Source organism: Mobula birostris, chromosome 7, assembly GCF_030028105.1.
Source record: "Mobula birostris isolate sMobBir1 chromosome 7, sMobBir1.hap1, whole genome shotgun sequence".
Classification (NCBI taxonomy): Eukaryota; Metazoa; Chordata; class Chondrichthyes; order Myliobatiformes; family Myliobatidae; genus Mobula; species Mobula birostris.
Genome location: NC_092376.1, coordinates 145,997,103 through 146,014,481, shown reverse-complemented (window position 1 = coordinate 146,014,481; position 17,379 = coordinate 145,997,103). Strand labels below are relative to the sequence as shown.

The window sequence follows — 17,379 nt, the reverse complement described above, 5'->3', positions numbered from 1 at the left end:
TCTACTTTATATAGGCTGTGTTTTTGTCATATCATTCCTGCTTTTACTATATGTTAGAGTTATTTTAGGTTTTATATGTTATTTGGTATGATTTGGTAGGTTATTTTTGGGTCTGGGAACGCTCAAAATTTTTTTCCATATAAATTAATGGTAATTGCTTCTTCAGTTTACACCATTTCGGCACAAAGGGCTTCATAGGAACGTCCTACCTTAGCAGGGGAAATATGGGATACGGGCGGTCTCGTATGGGACAACCCAATTTAGCCCAATATATGGGATGTCCCAGCAAATACGGGACAGTTGGCAACCCTATGTTCAAGTTCAACAGTGCGTGACAGGTAATGAGGAAAGGTGCAGCTGACTCATATCGTTTCCTCGCGGCCCGGTAGCACATGCTTTGCGGCCCGGTGGTTGGGGGCCGCTGAATTAAATCATCACCATCACTATGTGTCATATCGTACGATGTGAGCAACCTTGGTATATGACCATGATGGTTCTTGGCAAATTTTTCTACAGGAGTGGTTTGCGATTGCCTTCTTCTGGGCAGTGTCTTTATAAGGCAGGTGACCCCAGGCATTATCAATACTCTTCAGAGATTGTCTGCCTGGCATCAGGGTCGCATACCAGGGCTTGTGATATGCACAAGCTGCTTATACAACCATCTACCATCTGCCTCCATAGCTTCTTGTAAACTTGATCTGGGGGCTAAGCAGGTACTACACCTTGCCAAAGGGTGACCTGCAGGCTAGTGGAGTAAAGGAGTGCTTTACACTTCCTTTGTTGGAGACCTGCACCAAATTAATCAGATATTGCATGACTTACTGGATACCCCATTTTAAGAATTGGAACTAGTCAGGGCAGAGTAATAGGTTATGAGAAGGATACAAGAGTGAAAGACAAAAAACCCAGGAACATTTTTCACTACAACACAGAGATATAACAATGTTATAACAGGATTTTAAACTTTCCAGGCTGTATTAGATTGTCAGCTGTGGCTCAGCTGGTAGCATCTGCTTCTGAGTCAGAGGGTTATAGGTTTAAAATACACCAGACACTTGTATTCAGAAATACATTTAATTATAGTATTGAAGGATTGTCTTACAGCTGAGATGTAAAACGAAGGTTCAAAGGTTCAAAGTTTACAACTCTGAAACTCTTCTATTTTGAGTTCAATCTATTATGAGGTTCTACATATTTTGCAAAAGAGCAGTACAGTTAATCTTGATTTTAGACAATATTTATCTATTATTCAATGCCACTACAACCTAATCATTTTTAAAATTCCATCCAAACGCAGGAAATGTGCTTGAAAGATACTGTTGTAGTTAAAGAACTTGACAAAACAAATTTAATTTATAGGGTATGATTACAATAGGGTCTGCATATTGCCTGCTGCCAATATTAATTATTGAAATGTGAGCGCATTATTTAGCATAAAATAAGAATATTCCTTTCACAGTCAAAATCATGCAATCTGATGAGAGCAAAACTTACTATCTTTCCTCCAGTTTTCTGGTCAAATGGCACCATGGTAACTTGCTTTGATTCTTTTTGATACGTACAGTAGTGCTTTACCCAACTGGATCCAAAAGGACCTAGAAAGACAATTATTAAAATTGCAAGATTTGTGAAAAAGTAATGCTATGTCAGATAAATGATTTCTGACAGATTTTAAAAGCAATAGTTAAATAACATTAAAATAACTTTGCCCATACTTTTTTTCTGTATGAAAAGGTAGCCTTCCATTGTGTAAGGGCTGATACTCTGATGTTCTTGAGGGTTCTCCTTCATTTTTTTCATTAATGATTCAACTTCAGATCGTGTACCCTCAAACCGGTCTCGTGTCTGTAAATAGATGTAGCAGTGATGTCAATAAGATTTTACTGTTTAATGACTGACGTACAAAATTCTTGTAAACAACAGGAATTCTGCAGATGCTGGAAATTCAAGCAACACACATCAAAGTTGCTGGTGAATGCAGCAGGCCAGGCAGCATCTCTAGGAAGAGGTACAGTCGACGTTTCAGGCCGAGACCCTTCGTCAGAACTAAGTGAAGGAAGAGTTAGTAAGAGATTTGAAAGTTGGAGGGGGAGGGGGAGATCCAAAATGATAGGAGAAGACAGGAGGGAGAGGGATGGAGCCAAGAGCTGGACAGGTGATTGGCAAAGGGGATATGAGAGGATCATGGGACAGGAGGTCCGGGGAGAAAGATGGGGGGGGGGGGAGAACCCAGAGGATGGGCAAGGGGTATAGTGAGAGGGAGAAAAAGGAGAGTGAGAGAAAGAAAGTGTGTATAAAAATAAATAACGGATGGGGTACGAGGGGGAGGTGGGGCATTAGCAGAAGTTAGAGAAGTCAATGTTCATGCCATCAGGTTGAAGGCTACCCAGACAGAATATAAGGTGTTGTTCCTCCAACCTGAGTGTGGCTTCATCTTTACAGTAGAGGAGGCCGTGTATAGACATGTCAGAATGGGAATGGGATGTGGAATTAAAATGTGTGGCCACTGGGAGATCCTGCTTTCTCTGGCGGACAGAGTGTAGGTGTTCAGCAAAGCAGTCTCCCAGTCTGCGTCGGGTCTCGCCAATATATAGAAGGCCACATCGGGAGCACCGGACGCAGTATATCACCCCAGTCGACTCACAGGTGAAGTGTTGCCTCACCTGGAAGGACTGTCTGTGGCCCTGAATGGTGGTAAGGGAGGAAGTGTAAGGGCATGTGTAGCACTTGTTCCGCTTACAAGGATAAGTGCCAGGAGGGAGATCAGTGTGGAGGGATGGGGGGGACGAATGGACAAGGGAGTCGCGTAGGGAGCGATCCCTGCGGAAAGCGGGGGGGGGGGGAGGGAAAGATGTGCTTAGTGGTGGGATCCCGTTGGAGGTGGCGGAAGTTACGGAGAATAATATGTTGGACCCGGAGGCTGGTGGGGTGGTAGCTGAAAATTCTAATTACAATATTCTTGTACTGTAATGCCACTGAACTACAAGGATACAGTACTCAAACCACTGTTATGCTACAGATTTTCTTCTACTGGATTTGATCTACATCTGGCATGGGTTAGATTTTTTAAAAATAACATATTTAATTATGCCACTAACTTTCAATTATTTAGAATAATAGGAAAATAGTGTATCCATAGAAATTAGAAAACATGGAAGATATGGATCAGGATATGTAACTGCTGTGTGAAAAAGCTTGACTAAAACCTGGAAAATTTAGCAACATTTTAATCTATTCACCCTGCACTCTAACTCTTACTTGTAGTCTATTATGGTAACCCTACTGTGGTTAATGTACTCACTGTAACTATGAATGCATCTTTCATGAATATGAATTGTAGTTAGGATATTCAGAATATACTCTTACTGCATTCTCATGTGGGTTTTAAAATCTGGGCCATGTAACTGATATTGCAGGGCTTGAAATTAAACAGTTTCACCCATGGGCAAGGTAGCAGTAAATACAGCTTTTGGAAAAGAACATCCTGCCTTTGTATCTTGCTTCCTTTGGCCAAAAAAAGGTAGAGAATGTGGATAAGTCCTGAAATGCGATGCACATTTAAACTTATAAAAGCCATTTAACCAATTCTAAATTGGAAGTGCTTTTGCCAAGCTCAAACATACAGCTCAGGAACAAGCTCTTTAAAGGTGTCCATGATGTCTGTGTTGACTATGAATCCAAAATCATAAAGCCTATAATTGAACTTATGGAAAAGAACAAGATGCTTATTGGAAGTTATGGCAGGATAGCACAATTGCAATCCTGAATAACGGCATTGGAACTATGCTGTTTCAAATTTCCATCAATGATTTAATTAAGATCAAACTGTTTTGTCTATCAACAAAAGCATATTAAACAGATCAACAAAATCAAGGGTGAGAGGGCAGAATTACAGTAAGAGAATTTTTGAAAATAAGTAAAATTATTACTGATGAAGCAAATTATTACACAGAAAGAAAAAATGGTCACTAATGGTGTTAAGGTCAAAGCTGAAGTCAAAATCAAATTTTTCATTATACTGTATGCACAAATGTAATAAAAAAACTACTTGCAACAGCATCACAGGCACATAGCATCATATAAGCAGCATTCACAAGAATAAGGTAGCTAAACTGTGTTGAAAAGTTTTAAGGAATAAGAGAAAAGATGCCTTTATTCTACTGTCAACTTTCCAGTAATGGGAGTAGATTGCTTTGTTGTAACACATAAAGAGAAATGCTAGCTACTGAGATTTTCAATTTCATGAGAGTTGCCTTCAACTTGGTGAAGTCATACTGTTTTGTCTATAACTGGCAATCAAGAGCATTTTAAGAAATAGCCTGACACCTACACAGAAAAAGATCTTGAAACATATGAAAAATTATTTTTTTTTTCTTGGTTTATTTACCAAGCAACCTCAAGAGACAAGCAGACGTTTAAGAAGGGACATAGATCTCTATTATTTTACTTGTTGTCAAAGCTCCTTAATCATTTGAAGGGTCAAATGAATGAGGAAAAATAACTATTATAATATTAAAACAACTGTATATAAAAGCAGAAAAGTAACAATTTTATCTAGTACTTTTTAGGTTTGGGAAAATGTAAATCTGCGTTACTTACATTCTGAATGCTGATCTGAAGCTGGGTTTTAAAATGTCCAAAGTCTTTTGCCAGTTCATAACCATGGTGATAAAATGTAAAGAGTCCTTGTAAGAATGCAAGCAACTATAAAAAAGCCAAAAAAAAAAAGCAATCATAAAATACCACTTTTTTTTAAACTTCATCATCTACAATTTCTTATCTGGCAGCCACAGTAACCATTTAGCGACATATAAATGTGTGTTGCCAATTTGCTGACACATTAAACTGGGCCATACATGACTGCAAGCTTAATTGGAAAAACCTTAAATTTAATAATTGAGATTGAATAAAGCATTGGATTCTCAATTTGATTCTCAAAAGTTAACTTCAATTTTTGCACAAATTCTAATTAAGGATCTCAAAGCAATAAAAAATTGCATTGCCCAAGCAGCACACTTACATGCAAAAAATGTGAATAAACAAAGTACAAATTAATGACAGCTGACATACTGGTATTAGCTAGCATTCAAATGTGTAGCATTCATTATAGACTAATAATTTGAGAGCAGCTTGTGGCACAGACATTTAAGATATATAAAAGTGTTGTGATGTAGTTTGATTGAAATGTTCACCTACTGGTTCCACAAACTCAAACATCTTTCGCTCTTGGACCTCGTGCACTTTCAGTACATATTCCAGTGAGACTTCATAGAAACGTTGACGAATAACATCTACTTGGCTGTCTGCCTATAAGAGAAACTCTTTACAGAAACCAAAATAGCATTCAACGTGGATCAAAAACAGACAGATTTGGTTCCAAATAAAGTGGGAAACCTAAAAAAATTATTTATTTCCAAATAGGTCAATCCATTAGTTAATAAAGGAAGAGAAAAACTAAACACTTTCTCAACTTAAAATCTTTGCAGACCAACAGAGGCAGGATGAACACAGATACAAGCATCAGCTAATGGTAAAGAATCAACATGAGTGAGTCCAACTATGCTGTACAATCCAGCAGGACATTTTACCCACCCTCCATCATCTGCCTACATTCTTCTAATGAATTCCATTAACATCAAAATCAGGTTTACTATCACCAGTACATGTCATGATATTTGCTGTTTTGTGGCAGCAATACATTGTAATACAAAATATAATTTTAAAATATAAATTATAATAAGAAAGATAAAGATAAAAAATTAAATAAGCAAAAAGAAAGCAAAAAAAAAGAAAAATATAGTGAGGAAGTGTACATGGGACCAGACAGTAATGCAACCAGTTAAAATGCTCTCCACAGTACATCAGTAGAAATTTGCAAGTGTCGTTGGTATTGTACCAAGTCTCCTTGTTCTCCTAATGAAATATAGCCGCTGTTATGTTTTCTTTGTAATTGCATCAATTTGTTGGGCCCCGGACAGATCTTCAGAGATGTTGACACCCAGGAACTTGAAAGTGCTCACCCTTTCCATTTGTGATCTCTCGATGAGGACGGGTGTGGGTTCCCTTGGCTTCCCCTTCCTGAAGTCTGCAATCAATTCCTTGGTCTTATTAACATTCAATGCAAGGTTCTTGTTGCAACAGCACTCAACCAGCTGATCTATCTCACTTCTGTACGCCTCCTCGTCACCATCTGAAATTCTGCCAACAATACTTGTGTTATTGGTAAACTTATAGATGATGTTTGAGCTATGCTCAGGCACACAGTCATGGGACTCGAGCAGTAAGCTAAGAATACATCCTTGAGGTGCACCCGTATTGAATGTCAGCGAGGAAGAGGTGTTATTTCCAATCCGCACAGACTTTGGTCTCCCGATGAGGAAGTCAAAGATCCACTGGCAGAGGGAGATACAGAGGCTCAGGTTTTGAGCCTGTCAACTAGAACTGAGGGTACGATGCTGTTGAATGCTGAGCAGTGATCAATAAACAGCAGCCTGACGTAGGTATTGCTATTGTCCAGGTGATGCAAAGCCGAGTGGAGAGCCAGTGAGATTCCACCACTGTAGACCTATTATGGTGATAGGCAAACTGCAGCTGGTGCACGTCCTTGTTTATTTTGGCCATGACAAATCTCTCAAAGCACTTCATTACAAGTGCAACTGGGCAATAGTCGGTGAAACAGCTCACTGTGCTCTTCTTGGGCACTGGTATGATTGTTGTCCTTTTGAAGCAGGGAGGGACCTCCAACTACAGCAGTGAGAGATTAAAAATATCCTTGACTCCTGCACCAGTAGCCTTAATGTTCCTGTTTTTCACCATCACAAATTCAGCCTCCCCTCCCATCATCCAGTACCATCAGCCTTATTTTGGCTGCCTCCATCTATCAACCAGCTGGCTCTCTCTCTCAATTCCACTCCTCCTCCTCCCCTACCTGACTCTATCTGTCCTCCATTCTTCCCCCCTCCTTGGTCCACCAATTACTGACTAGCCTGTCTCGCCACTCGTCATTTCTTCTTTATACTATCTTCCCTCTTTTAGTCCTAACGCAACATTTTGACATTTCCTCCACTCCATTCCACAAATGCTGCTCAACCTCCTGCTGAACTTCTCCAGTAGATTGTTTGTCACTCAAGATTCCAGCATCTGCAGTCTCTTGAGTCTCCATGAAAAACACTACATTGAACAAATAATGGATTTTAAAATCAGCTTTCCAAATCCACAGCAGATGCAATGTAGATATATATTTGAAATTTTGAGGTCTTTTATGTATTTAATTTTGTAATGTGACAAGAAATAGAACCTGTATAATTCCATTGTGCTTTGCTATAAACTTAGTGTGAATGTGTGCAGAAGCATATAATGTCTTGATCATTGTTCATTGTGTAACTAAGGAGAGGTTGATATACTGCTGGCCTTGAGAAGTGCAGCTGTATTGAAGCAGAGGAGCTGACCTGCAGAACAGATAACAGTCAAAGCATAGCCTGAAAACTTGTATTTAAAAAAAAACTAACTTTGTCGGATGTAAGACAGAAGCAGCCTCCACCCATGGACTGGAGGTATTTCTCATGCTAGCAATAAATACGTCTTTGAATAAATACACTTTTTTTTGGTTCTTTGTTATAAGACCTAGGGAAAGGTGCACGACAGCAGGAGAAAATAATTACCTCTTGAAGATGAGAATCCTTTTTTTTTGATGACAGATTTAAATGTTTTTCCAGCACATTGCAGTACTTTTCTGTTTCCTTATCATGTTTCTTCTTTGCCTCCTACACAAAGAAAAGATGGGCAAAACTAAAACATTTCAGTTTACCAGATGGTTCTTTCAGATATTCAGGCATAGTTCAATCATGCCTTTTATCATAGAAAGGGATTATTAGGTGATTTGATACAGTAGTTTAAAATTTTTTTAATCGATCGGCCACAGTACTCAGAAACTGATTACTTCCAGTGATTACAAACATTACAACAGGGGATGTTACTGTAAAATTCAAGACAGAGAAAAAATTAAATTATATAATTTTATTTACACGGGGGTTATGTAATTCCAGAAATTTTAGAAAATGTTCATTGCTGAAGCAGAGACCATCTTAATGCTTGAATAGATTAATTAAGTCCGCATTCTTTTAATTTCAGGGAGCAATGACTGAAGCCATTTCGAGAGGAATTCCAGGAGCGGGGTGTACGAAAGTTCAGCTGGGCAAAGGAATCACAAAGGTATGATGGTAAAAAGTGAACCTGAGCACAAACTGATTAGTTAAAATGTGCTGCTTTAACTGACTTGGGAAAGTTTCTAGAAGGAGGATTTCTTAAGATTCATTATGACTTTTGCAAGGGATCAATTGAAAATGTGGAAATTTTAGGTGAGCCTAAAAATGAACTGAAACTAAACAACTTCTTTGTCAAATAGAGTGCTTAATTTCACAAATGCTTAAATGAAAAAATATCTTTCTAATAAACATATTTCTAATGAATCAGATGGATTTATTATATTAGATTTTCATTTTTTATTCTTCCCTTCTACAGACAATAGCATTTGAAAGAAATTGTATTCATTTCTGGTTGCCACCATAATGAAAAGAAAGTGAAGGCTTTGAAGAGAGTGCAGAAATGGTTCACTAGTATACTTCTTGGATTAGGAAATATTAGCTGAAAAGGAAGTTGGACAAACTTTGGTTGTTTTCTCTGGGGCTAAGGATGTTGAGCACACACCTGATGGTGGTTTATTGAATGATGGAAGGCATAATTAGGATAGATAGTCTACATAGATAGATTGATAGACTAGAGTTCATTTTTGCTGGAGTAGAAAGGACAAATACTACCAGACATAGCTTAAAGTGTAATGGGAAAAGTTTAAAGGAAAAGACGCAGTATGTGGGGCAAGATTTTTGAACATAGAGAGAGGTAGGAGCCTGGAACAAACTACTTGGGATAGTGTGGAAGGAGCCATGATAAACACTGTTTAAGAAGATTTAAACAGGCATATGAACATGCAGGAAATGGAGGGATATGGAACAAGTGCACACTGATAGATTTAGTTTAATTTGGCACCATGGTTGCCACAGATTGCATGCTATGCTGTACTCATGTAGAAAGAAAGGCTGGCGAGCAAAGAAGTTTTATTCCAGTAAAAACCTGAGCCATACAAAAGCTATTTATTTCTCATTGAATCAATTTTACTTATTTAAATTATACTGATTGAGGCACATATTAAATGTAGCTTCTGAAATCAATCATAAAATTACATTTATCTTACCTAAATATATACCATAATACTTTGATTCAGGGCAAATTATTTAAGTAAATTGGAGTCTCTTTGAGTTTTAAAAGGCTGAACTACACATGGTGTATGTCAATTGGACAAGAATGTGAATAACTTGCTTAAATAGAAGAAGTCGTTAATACAATATAAGAGTGTGCTTTACCAGCCAGTCTCAAATTTTGTTTGCAGAAGAGGTCATCAGGAGAAAGGAGTACAAAACAAAATGGGAGAAAAGGAATAAACAAAGTCAACAATATTGAGCAAATTACTTTTGCAACTCCAATTTGTTCCTTCCGGAACCGTTCCAATGGGCTGATGAGGACATCTCCAGCATTCTCAATCTGATAATGAAAACAAACCAATTTTAGAAATAGAAATAAAGAGAACTCAAAGAAACTTAACTTGAAGATTTGAAAAGATTTCCTTTTCTTTATAAATCTGGTGCGAGTAATTTCACAGCAATTGTTCCTTGCACTAAGCTGTGATTAAAAGCAACAAATTCAAGTAAAACTTTTTCAGCTTTCTGAAGGCTCAAAGCTATTTCAAAGTTTGCTATAGTAGAGTACCTCTCAATTTATTTTCACAAGGGCTAAATCTTTCTCTTTCACATGTTACAAATTTCTAGTTAAATCTCTATTGAAAGCTTTAAGGAGCAGAATTAAGAGCAAGTACTTTATTTAAGTCTTGCAATCTGGAATTCTTGCCCATCCTTAGTTGTTTCAGAAGTTATCAGCCTTCTCCTGAAGAACTAAGATTCTCAAGAATAAAACAATGGGCTCTACTTGCACTAGCAATGGGATAAATTATATATTGAGTCATAGAGCAATACAGTACAAATACAGGCCCTTCAAAATAGTAAGTCCATGCCAACCACGATACCCACTCAGCTAGACCCAATTTCCTGTGTTTGGCACCACCCCTCCATGTATCTATCCAAGTACTTTTTAAATGGTACTGCTGTACCTGCCTCAGCCATTTCCTCTGGCAGCTCATTCCACAGACTCACAACCTTCTATGTGGAAAAGTTGCCCCTCAGGTCCCTTTAAAATCTTCCCCCTTTCATAAACACACTTCTCTTACACACACGTCGCTGTCATTGCACTGACTGTGAGCACTTCAATGTCTTCCCCCCCACTATATTCTAATAATGGGTCTTAAAGGCTTTAAGATGCTTTTCCCGCCATGCACTTCAGAATATTCCACTTCTTCAGTAATGAGGATTGTTTGTACAAAGTCGTTAAGGTAGATACTTCTGTTTGTTTTGTAACAGGGTGGATTGTTCTCAGTAAGGGTGGGGGGAAAGAGGGGCGAAGAGTGGTGAGGGGAGGAAAGAGTGGGGGAAGAGTGGGGGGGAGAGTGGGGGGGAAGAGTTGGGGAGAAGAGTGGGGGGGAGGAGTCAAAATGACAGGAGTTTACAGTGGACAAAGTACGGAACTGTTATCGTGCTTTCTGGTAGATATCATTTTGTAAATATCAGCAGTCTTTTTTGTTAATTTTTGTAAGTTGAATTTCTGATGCATCTAATAAGCACACTTACACTATACTGCTAAGCAACACCAGCCATCTTTTCTTCAGTCAAAGCCCAACCTCCCCCCCACCCCCACCACCATGTATCATAACACCTACTCTGGGGATAAAACCATTAGCATCCACCTTATGTATGTTTCAAAGAATGGGGTTTCCCTTCCACCAGCATCAATGCTGCCTATACCTGCAGTTTCTCGATTTCCTGCACATTGGTCCTCACACCATCCTCCCACTGTCATAAAAAGTCTAGGGGTCTCCTGTCCTTACCAACTACCACGAATCTCTGCACTTAGCACATCATTCTCTGTAACTTTCACTATCTACAAGAGGATCCTACCACTAGTCAAGTCAAGTCAAATTTATTTATATAGCACATCTAAAAACAACCCACGTTGACTCAAGTGCTGTACAGATCAGAGCAGAGTAGCTAAAATTGCAAAATACGAGAAACACAGACATAATCAACAAGGCAAACAGCTTATAGGCACAAAAGAAACAACACAAGGGCCTAGGCACAAGCCAAAAATCAGCCACATCAGGAGGAATCAAACGCTAGTGAATAAAAGTAAGATTTGAGCCTGGATTTAAGAGTCAATGGAGGAGGCAGATCTGATAGGGAGGGGAATGTCGTTCCACAGTCTAGGGGCTACAATAGCAAAAGTGCGGTCACCCCTGAGCTTAAGTTTAGATCGCAGGACAGCCAGGAGCCCCAGGTCAGCCAACCTGAGGGACCTGGAAGTAGAATAAGGGGTTAGAAGGTCTGTGATATAAGGGGGAGCCAGCCCATTTACGGCATTATAAACAAACAGGAGAACCTTAAAATCAATTCTGAACTGTACTGGTAGCCAGTGGAGGGAGGCCAGGATAGGAGTAATATGGTCCCTCTTCCGGGCACCTGTCAGGAGCCTGGCTGTGGCGTTCTGGACCAGTTGCAGGCGGGACAGGAACGACTGACTAATCCCAGTATACAGGGAATTGGAGTAGTCCAAACGGGAGGATATAAAGGCGTGGATGACTTTCTCGAGATCTTTAAAGAAGAGAAACTGCTTGATCTTGGAAATAGTATGAAGCTGGAAAAAAATGGCCTTTACTACCGCATTAACTAGCTTATCAAACTTAAAGGTGGAATCAAATATCACACCAAGGGATTTAAGACTTATCCTTGTCAGCGGAACCAGTGCCACACATGCCCTTACACTCCCTCCCTTACCACCATTCAGGGCTCCAGACAGTCCTTCCAGGTGAGGCGACACTTCACCTGTGAGTCAGCTGGGGTATTATACTGCATCCGGTGCTCTCAATGTGGCCTTCTATATATTGGCGAGACCCGACGCAGACTGGGAGATTGTTTTGCTGAACACCTACGCTCTGTCCGCCAGAGAAAGCAGGATCTCCCAGTGGCCACACATTTTAATTCCACATCCCATTCCCATTCTGATATGTCTATCCACAGCCTCCTCTACTGTCAAGATGAAGCCACACTCAGGTGGGAGGAACAACACCTTATATTCCGTCTGGGTAGCCTCCAACCTGATGGCATGAACTTTGACTTCTCTAACTTCCGCTAATGCCCCACCTCCCCCTCGTACCCGATCTGTTATTTATTTATATACACACATTCTTTCTCTCTCTCTCCTTTTTCTCCCTCTGTCCCTCTGACTACACCCCTTGCCCATCCTCTGGGTTTTTTCCCCCCCTCCTCCTTTTCCTTCTCCCTGGACCTCCTGTCCCATCATCCTCCCATATCCCTTTTGCCAATCACCTGTCCAGCTCTTGGCTCCATCCCTCCCCCTCCTGTCTTTTCCTATCATTTTGGATCTCCCTCTCCCCCTCCCATTTTCAAATCTCTTACTAGCTCTTCCTTCAGTTAGTCCTGACAAAGGGTCTCGGCCCAAAACGTCGACTGTACCTCTTCCTAGAGATGCTGCCTGGCCTGCTGCGTTTACTAGCAACTTTGGTGTGTGTTGCTCCAAGGGATTTAACATGGGTTTGACAAGGGTGGACAGGTTACCAAGACGGTTGGTAATCACTTTCATGGAGTCAGGGAAGCCAAATAGGACAACTTCAGACTTGCCTTCATTCAGCTGTAAACAGTTTTGTGCCACCCAGCACTTTTTTATGTCCTCAAGGCAGTTCATGAGGCTGACTAGATTTGACTGGTCATTTGGTTTTAGGGGGAGATAAAGCTGTGTGTCATCAGCATAACAGTGGAAAGAAAAGTCGTATTTTTGAATGATTTGGCCGAGGGACAGCATGAAAATAGAGAGAAGAATGGGACCTAGGATGGAACCTTGTGGGACCCCGCAGGAGAGACTAGCTGGGGAAGAAGGAAATTTGCCTATGTTGATGGAGAAGCTTCTATTTTTGAGATAGGATATAAACCAATTCAAGGCAGTGCCATCAACACCAACCCCGTATTGGAGGCGATCTATTAAAATGGTCTGATCCACAGTATCGAATGCTGCGCTGAGGTTACGAAGAATTAGAATGGCAGAGTCACCTGAGTCGATAGAGAGGAGCAGATCATTGTGGACTTTCAGCAGGGCAGGCTCTGTGCTATGATAAGCCTTAAAACCTGACTGAAATCTTTCCAAGATGTTGTTTTGGTGTAAGTAGGGCAGCAATTGACTGAGAATAACCTATAACCTTTTCGAGAACCTTTGACAGGAATGGAAGTTCAGAATTAGGTCTGTAGTTACCAGGTAAGGTAGGGTCTAAGTTAGGTTTTTTCAGGAGGGACTGGACCACGGCACACTTGAAGCAGGTTGGAACGGTACCTGTGGCCAGGGAGCTGTTGATAATAGAGAGGATGCTGGGACCAGCTATGTCAAAGACATCCTTCAGGAGGGCAGTGGGGACAATGTCAAGGGGGCAGGTTGCAGCTTTCATGGTGGACACAATCTCTGTAAGGAAGAGAAGCGTGATGGGTTGGAAGCAATCCAGTTTAGATGAACAAACCAGTGAGACAGCTGGGTCATGGGTCGGGGGGTGGGGAATGTTCATTCTAATGTCCTCACCTTTGCTAATGAAGAATTTTTTAAAATTCTTTGCACTTAGCAGGGGACACATCTAAGCTAATTCTAGGGGGCAGGACAAATGATAGAATTTATGGTACTGAATAAGACCTTGGGATTATCAGAGTTGTTAGAAATTAGGTCAGAAAAGTAATTTGCTCTCGCAGCTTTAACTGCTTCCTGATATTATCGCTGTGATGATTGTACATTCTAGTACCAATTGTTTGGCGACAATAAAGTATAAAGTATTTGTGAAGATTGTTTCTCAAAGTTTCGAAAGAAATTAGAAGTTTATCACACTTTCACTTTCGTTCGGATATTCTGCACTCCCTCCTCAGGGCTCTGGTGCTGTCATTAAGCCAAGGCAAACCTTTAGGCTTAGACATTTTCAATTTAAGGGGAGCAACAGTATTCAGAATAGAAGAGCAGGCGGTATTAAATAAGGAAGAAAGTTGCTCAGTGCTGAGATGGGGAGGAGAAGTCTCAATAGTGCACGTGTTGGGAGCAGCTATGAGAGCCTCAGAGAACTTATTGGCAGTCGAAGAGTTAATGTAACGAGAGCAACGTACAGGAAGGTGAGATTTAATAGAGGAAAAAGGCAGAGATACCGCAAACTTAACAGCACTATGATCCGACAGACAAGCACCAATTATCACCGCATTGCAGACCGGAAAACCAGACGATAAGACTCGGTCGAGTGTATGGCCTAGCTTGTGAGTGGGTCCGGTGATAAGCAGAGCAAGATTAAAAGACTGAACCAGAGCATAAAATCACTTACGAGAAGCTTAGCAGGACAGCAAACATGAATACTAAACACACATTTCCCTCCACCTCCAACTCCCCCCCCCCGCCACTTTCCATGGGGATTACTCCCTACGTGGCTCTATTGTCTATTCATCCTATCCCACTATTCTGTAAGCGTGACAAGTGATACACCTGCCCTTACACCACCTCCCTCACACCATTCAGAACCCCAAACAGTCATCCCAGGCAATACTTCACCTGCGAGTTTGTCAATAACTGTATCAAGTGCAGCCAGTGCAGCCTCCTCTGCATCAGCGAAACCGAATGTAGATTGGGAAGACACTTTGTTGAGCACTTTTGCTCTGTTCGCCGCAAAAGGCAGGCTCTCCTAGTTGCTACCCATTTCAATTTGACTTCCTATTCCCATTCTGATATGTCTGTCCATGACCTCCTCTACTGCAATGATGAGGCCAAAAACAGGTTGGAGGAGCAACATTCATATTCCATCTACATAGCCTCCAACCTGATGGCATGAATATCGATTTCTCTAATTTCCAGTAATTTCTACCCCCACTCTTTCTTTCTGCTTTCATTCCCCACTCTGGTTACTCCCCTCAAACCTTCTCTTCTCCTCACTTGCCAATCACCTCCCTTTAGTTCCCCTCCTCCTTCCTTTTCTTCCATTATCCACTGTCCTCTCCTATTAGATTCTTTCTTCTTCACCCTTTTACCTCTTCCACCTATCACCTCCCAGCTTCTTACTTCATCCCCCTCCCGAACTCTCCCACCTTTCTCCTCACCTGGCCTCACCTATCACCTGCCAGCTTGCACTCCTTCCCCACCCCCCATTTTCTCATTCTGACTTCTGGCCCCTTCCTTCCCAGTCCTTATAAAGGGTCACGGCCCAAAATGTCAACTGTTTATTCCCCTCCAGAGATGCTGCCTGACTTGCAGAGTTTCTCCAATATTTTGTGTTATAGAATATTGCTCCTGTGAAGCTTCACAATAACTCTTGCAGCAACCTTACACCATCTGCACTCACTCACCCACATAATTGATCTTACACCAGAAATCTTAAATTTTATATTTTTAATGAGACCTTTTCAATTGAAATGATTCAAACACTAAATTCAAGTATACATTTTCAACGTAATCCAGAAGAGGGCATAATTGCACCTCTAACTCAACTGCATGCTTTATTTCAACAATTATCTCCATTTCCCTGTTACTCTTAACATTCAAATGTTTATTATACGTTGGCCTTTCAGTATTGCAAGACCCCATTTCAGCTTTCTCGATAAACATCTTTTCTAAAATGGCTCAATATTATAATATAATCAAAATGCCACTTACCAAACGTCCTCGCTCATCTTCAAGATTTTTTAGAACTCCTGCAAATTCTTGAAGTGATTTTGCTTTAAAGAAAAGTGAAATTTAGTCAATAAAGCTGACTAAGATTTCCCACGAAACCAACAAAGGGTCTGATTGATAATTCTACAAATAAATTGAAACAACTGCATTCTTGGCATTGAACGGGTTATGTATGAAGAGTGTTTGATGGCTCTGAGCATGTACTTGCTTAAGTTTGGAACAATGAGAGTGGATCTCATTGAACCCTAGCAAACATTGAAAGGCTTGGATAGCATGGAAATGGAGAGGATGTTTTCAGTAGTGGAAGAGTCTAGGAGCAGAGAACACAGCCTCAGAATAGAAGGGCATCCCTTTAAAACAGGGAAGAAGAATTTCTTTAGCTAGAGGGTGGCGAATCTGTGGAATTCATTGCCACAGATGGCTGTGAAGGCCAGATCATTGAGCATATTTAAAGCACAGGTGGATACTTTGTTGATTAGTAAAGGTTCCAAAGGTTTTAGGGAAAAGACAAGGTTTTTCAGGGTTTGAGAGGCAAAGTAAATCAGCCATGATCAAATGGCTGAGCAGACTCAATGTGCTGAATGGCTTAATTATGCTTCTATGTCTTATACTGGCAATAAGACCATGTCTTTGTTCATGGGAAATAATGTCTGAGAAACATTGAGTTTTACTTTGAAGAAATGACCAAAAGGATTGACAAGAGCAGTATAATAGACATTGTCTACATGGACTTCAGCAAGTTTCCACAGAAGAGAAGCCGATCCAGAAGGTTAGAGTATATGATTTTCAAGGTGAGATAGTAAATTGGATACAAAATTGGCTTGGTGATAGGAATTAGAGGATGGTTGTAGAGAGTTGTTTTTCAGATTGAAGACCTGTAATGAACAGTCTGCAGCAGGAACGAGTGCTGAGTACTTTATTGTTCATCATGTACGTTAATGAATTGGAAGAGAATGTGAGTGGTATGATTAGTAAGTGTGCAGATCACACCAAAATAGATGATATAGTGGACAATGAAGAAAATTGTCTCAGGTTACAAAAGGAAGTAAACAACTAGCAAAGTAGGTAAGAGGATGGTTGATGGAATTTAACTTTGGTAAGCACAGTGATACATTTTGCAAAGTTAAGCTAGCTCAGGATATGTATACAGTGGCATGCAAAAGTTTGGGCACCCCGGTCAAAATTTCTGTTACTGTGAATAGCTAAGTGAGTAAAAGATGAACTGATTTCCAAAAGGAATAAAGTTAAAGATGACATGGTTCTTTACTATTTTAAGCAAGAAAACTTTTTTACTTCCATCTTTTACAGTTTCAAAATAATAAAAAAGGAGAAGGGCCTGAAGCAAAAGTTTGGGGACCCTGCATGGCAGTACTTAGTAACACCCCCTTTGGCAAGTATCACAGCTTGTAAACGCTTTTTGTAGCCAGCTAAGAGTCTTTCAATTCTCGTTTCGGGGATTTTCGCCCA

At 40.4% G+C, this 17,379-nt stretch overlaps 1 protein-coding gene across 4 annotated transcripts in view; it reads right to left on the bottom strand.

Annotated features, from left to right (window-relative positions):
- LOC140200486 (rho GTPase-activating protein 26-like) overlaps positions 1-17,379 on the bottom strand; it is a 193,425-nt gene that overhangs the window by 122,024 nt on the left and 54,022 nt on the right. For all 4 annotated transcript variants that reach the window (XM_072263883.1, XM_072263884.1, XM_072263881.1 and 1 more), the window contains exons 3-9: positions 15,895-15,956; positions 9,526-9,597; positions 7,662-7,763; positions 5,197-5,307; positions 4,600-4,704; positions 1,716-1,845; positions 1,495-1,595 (exon numbers count right to left, since the gene is read on the bottom strand). In XM_072263883.1, the coding sequence (XP_072119984.1) occupies positions 1,495-1,595; positions 1,716-1,845; positions 4,600-4,704; positions 5,197-5,307; positions 7,662-7,763; positions 9,526-9,597; positions 15,895-15,956 (683 nt within the window). The remainder of the gene's footprint in view (positions 1-1,494; positions 1,596-1,715; positions 1,846-4,599; positions 4,705-5,196; positions 5,308-7,661; positions 7,764-9,525; positions 9,598-15,894; positions 15,957-17,379) is intronic.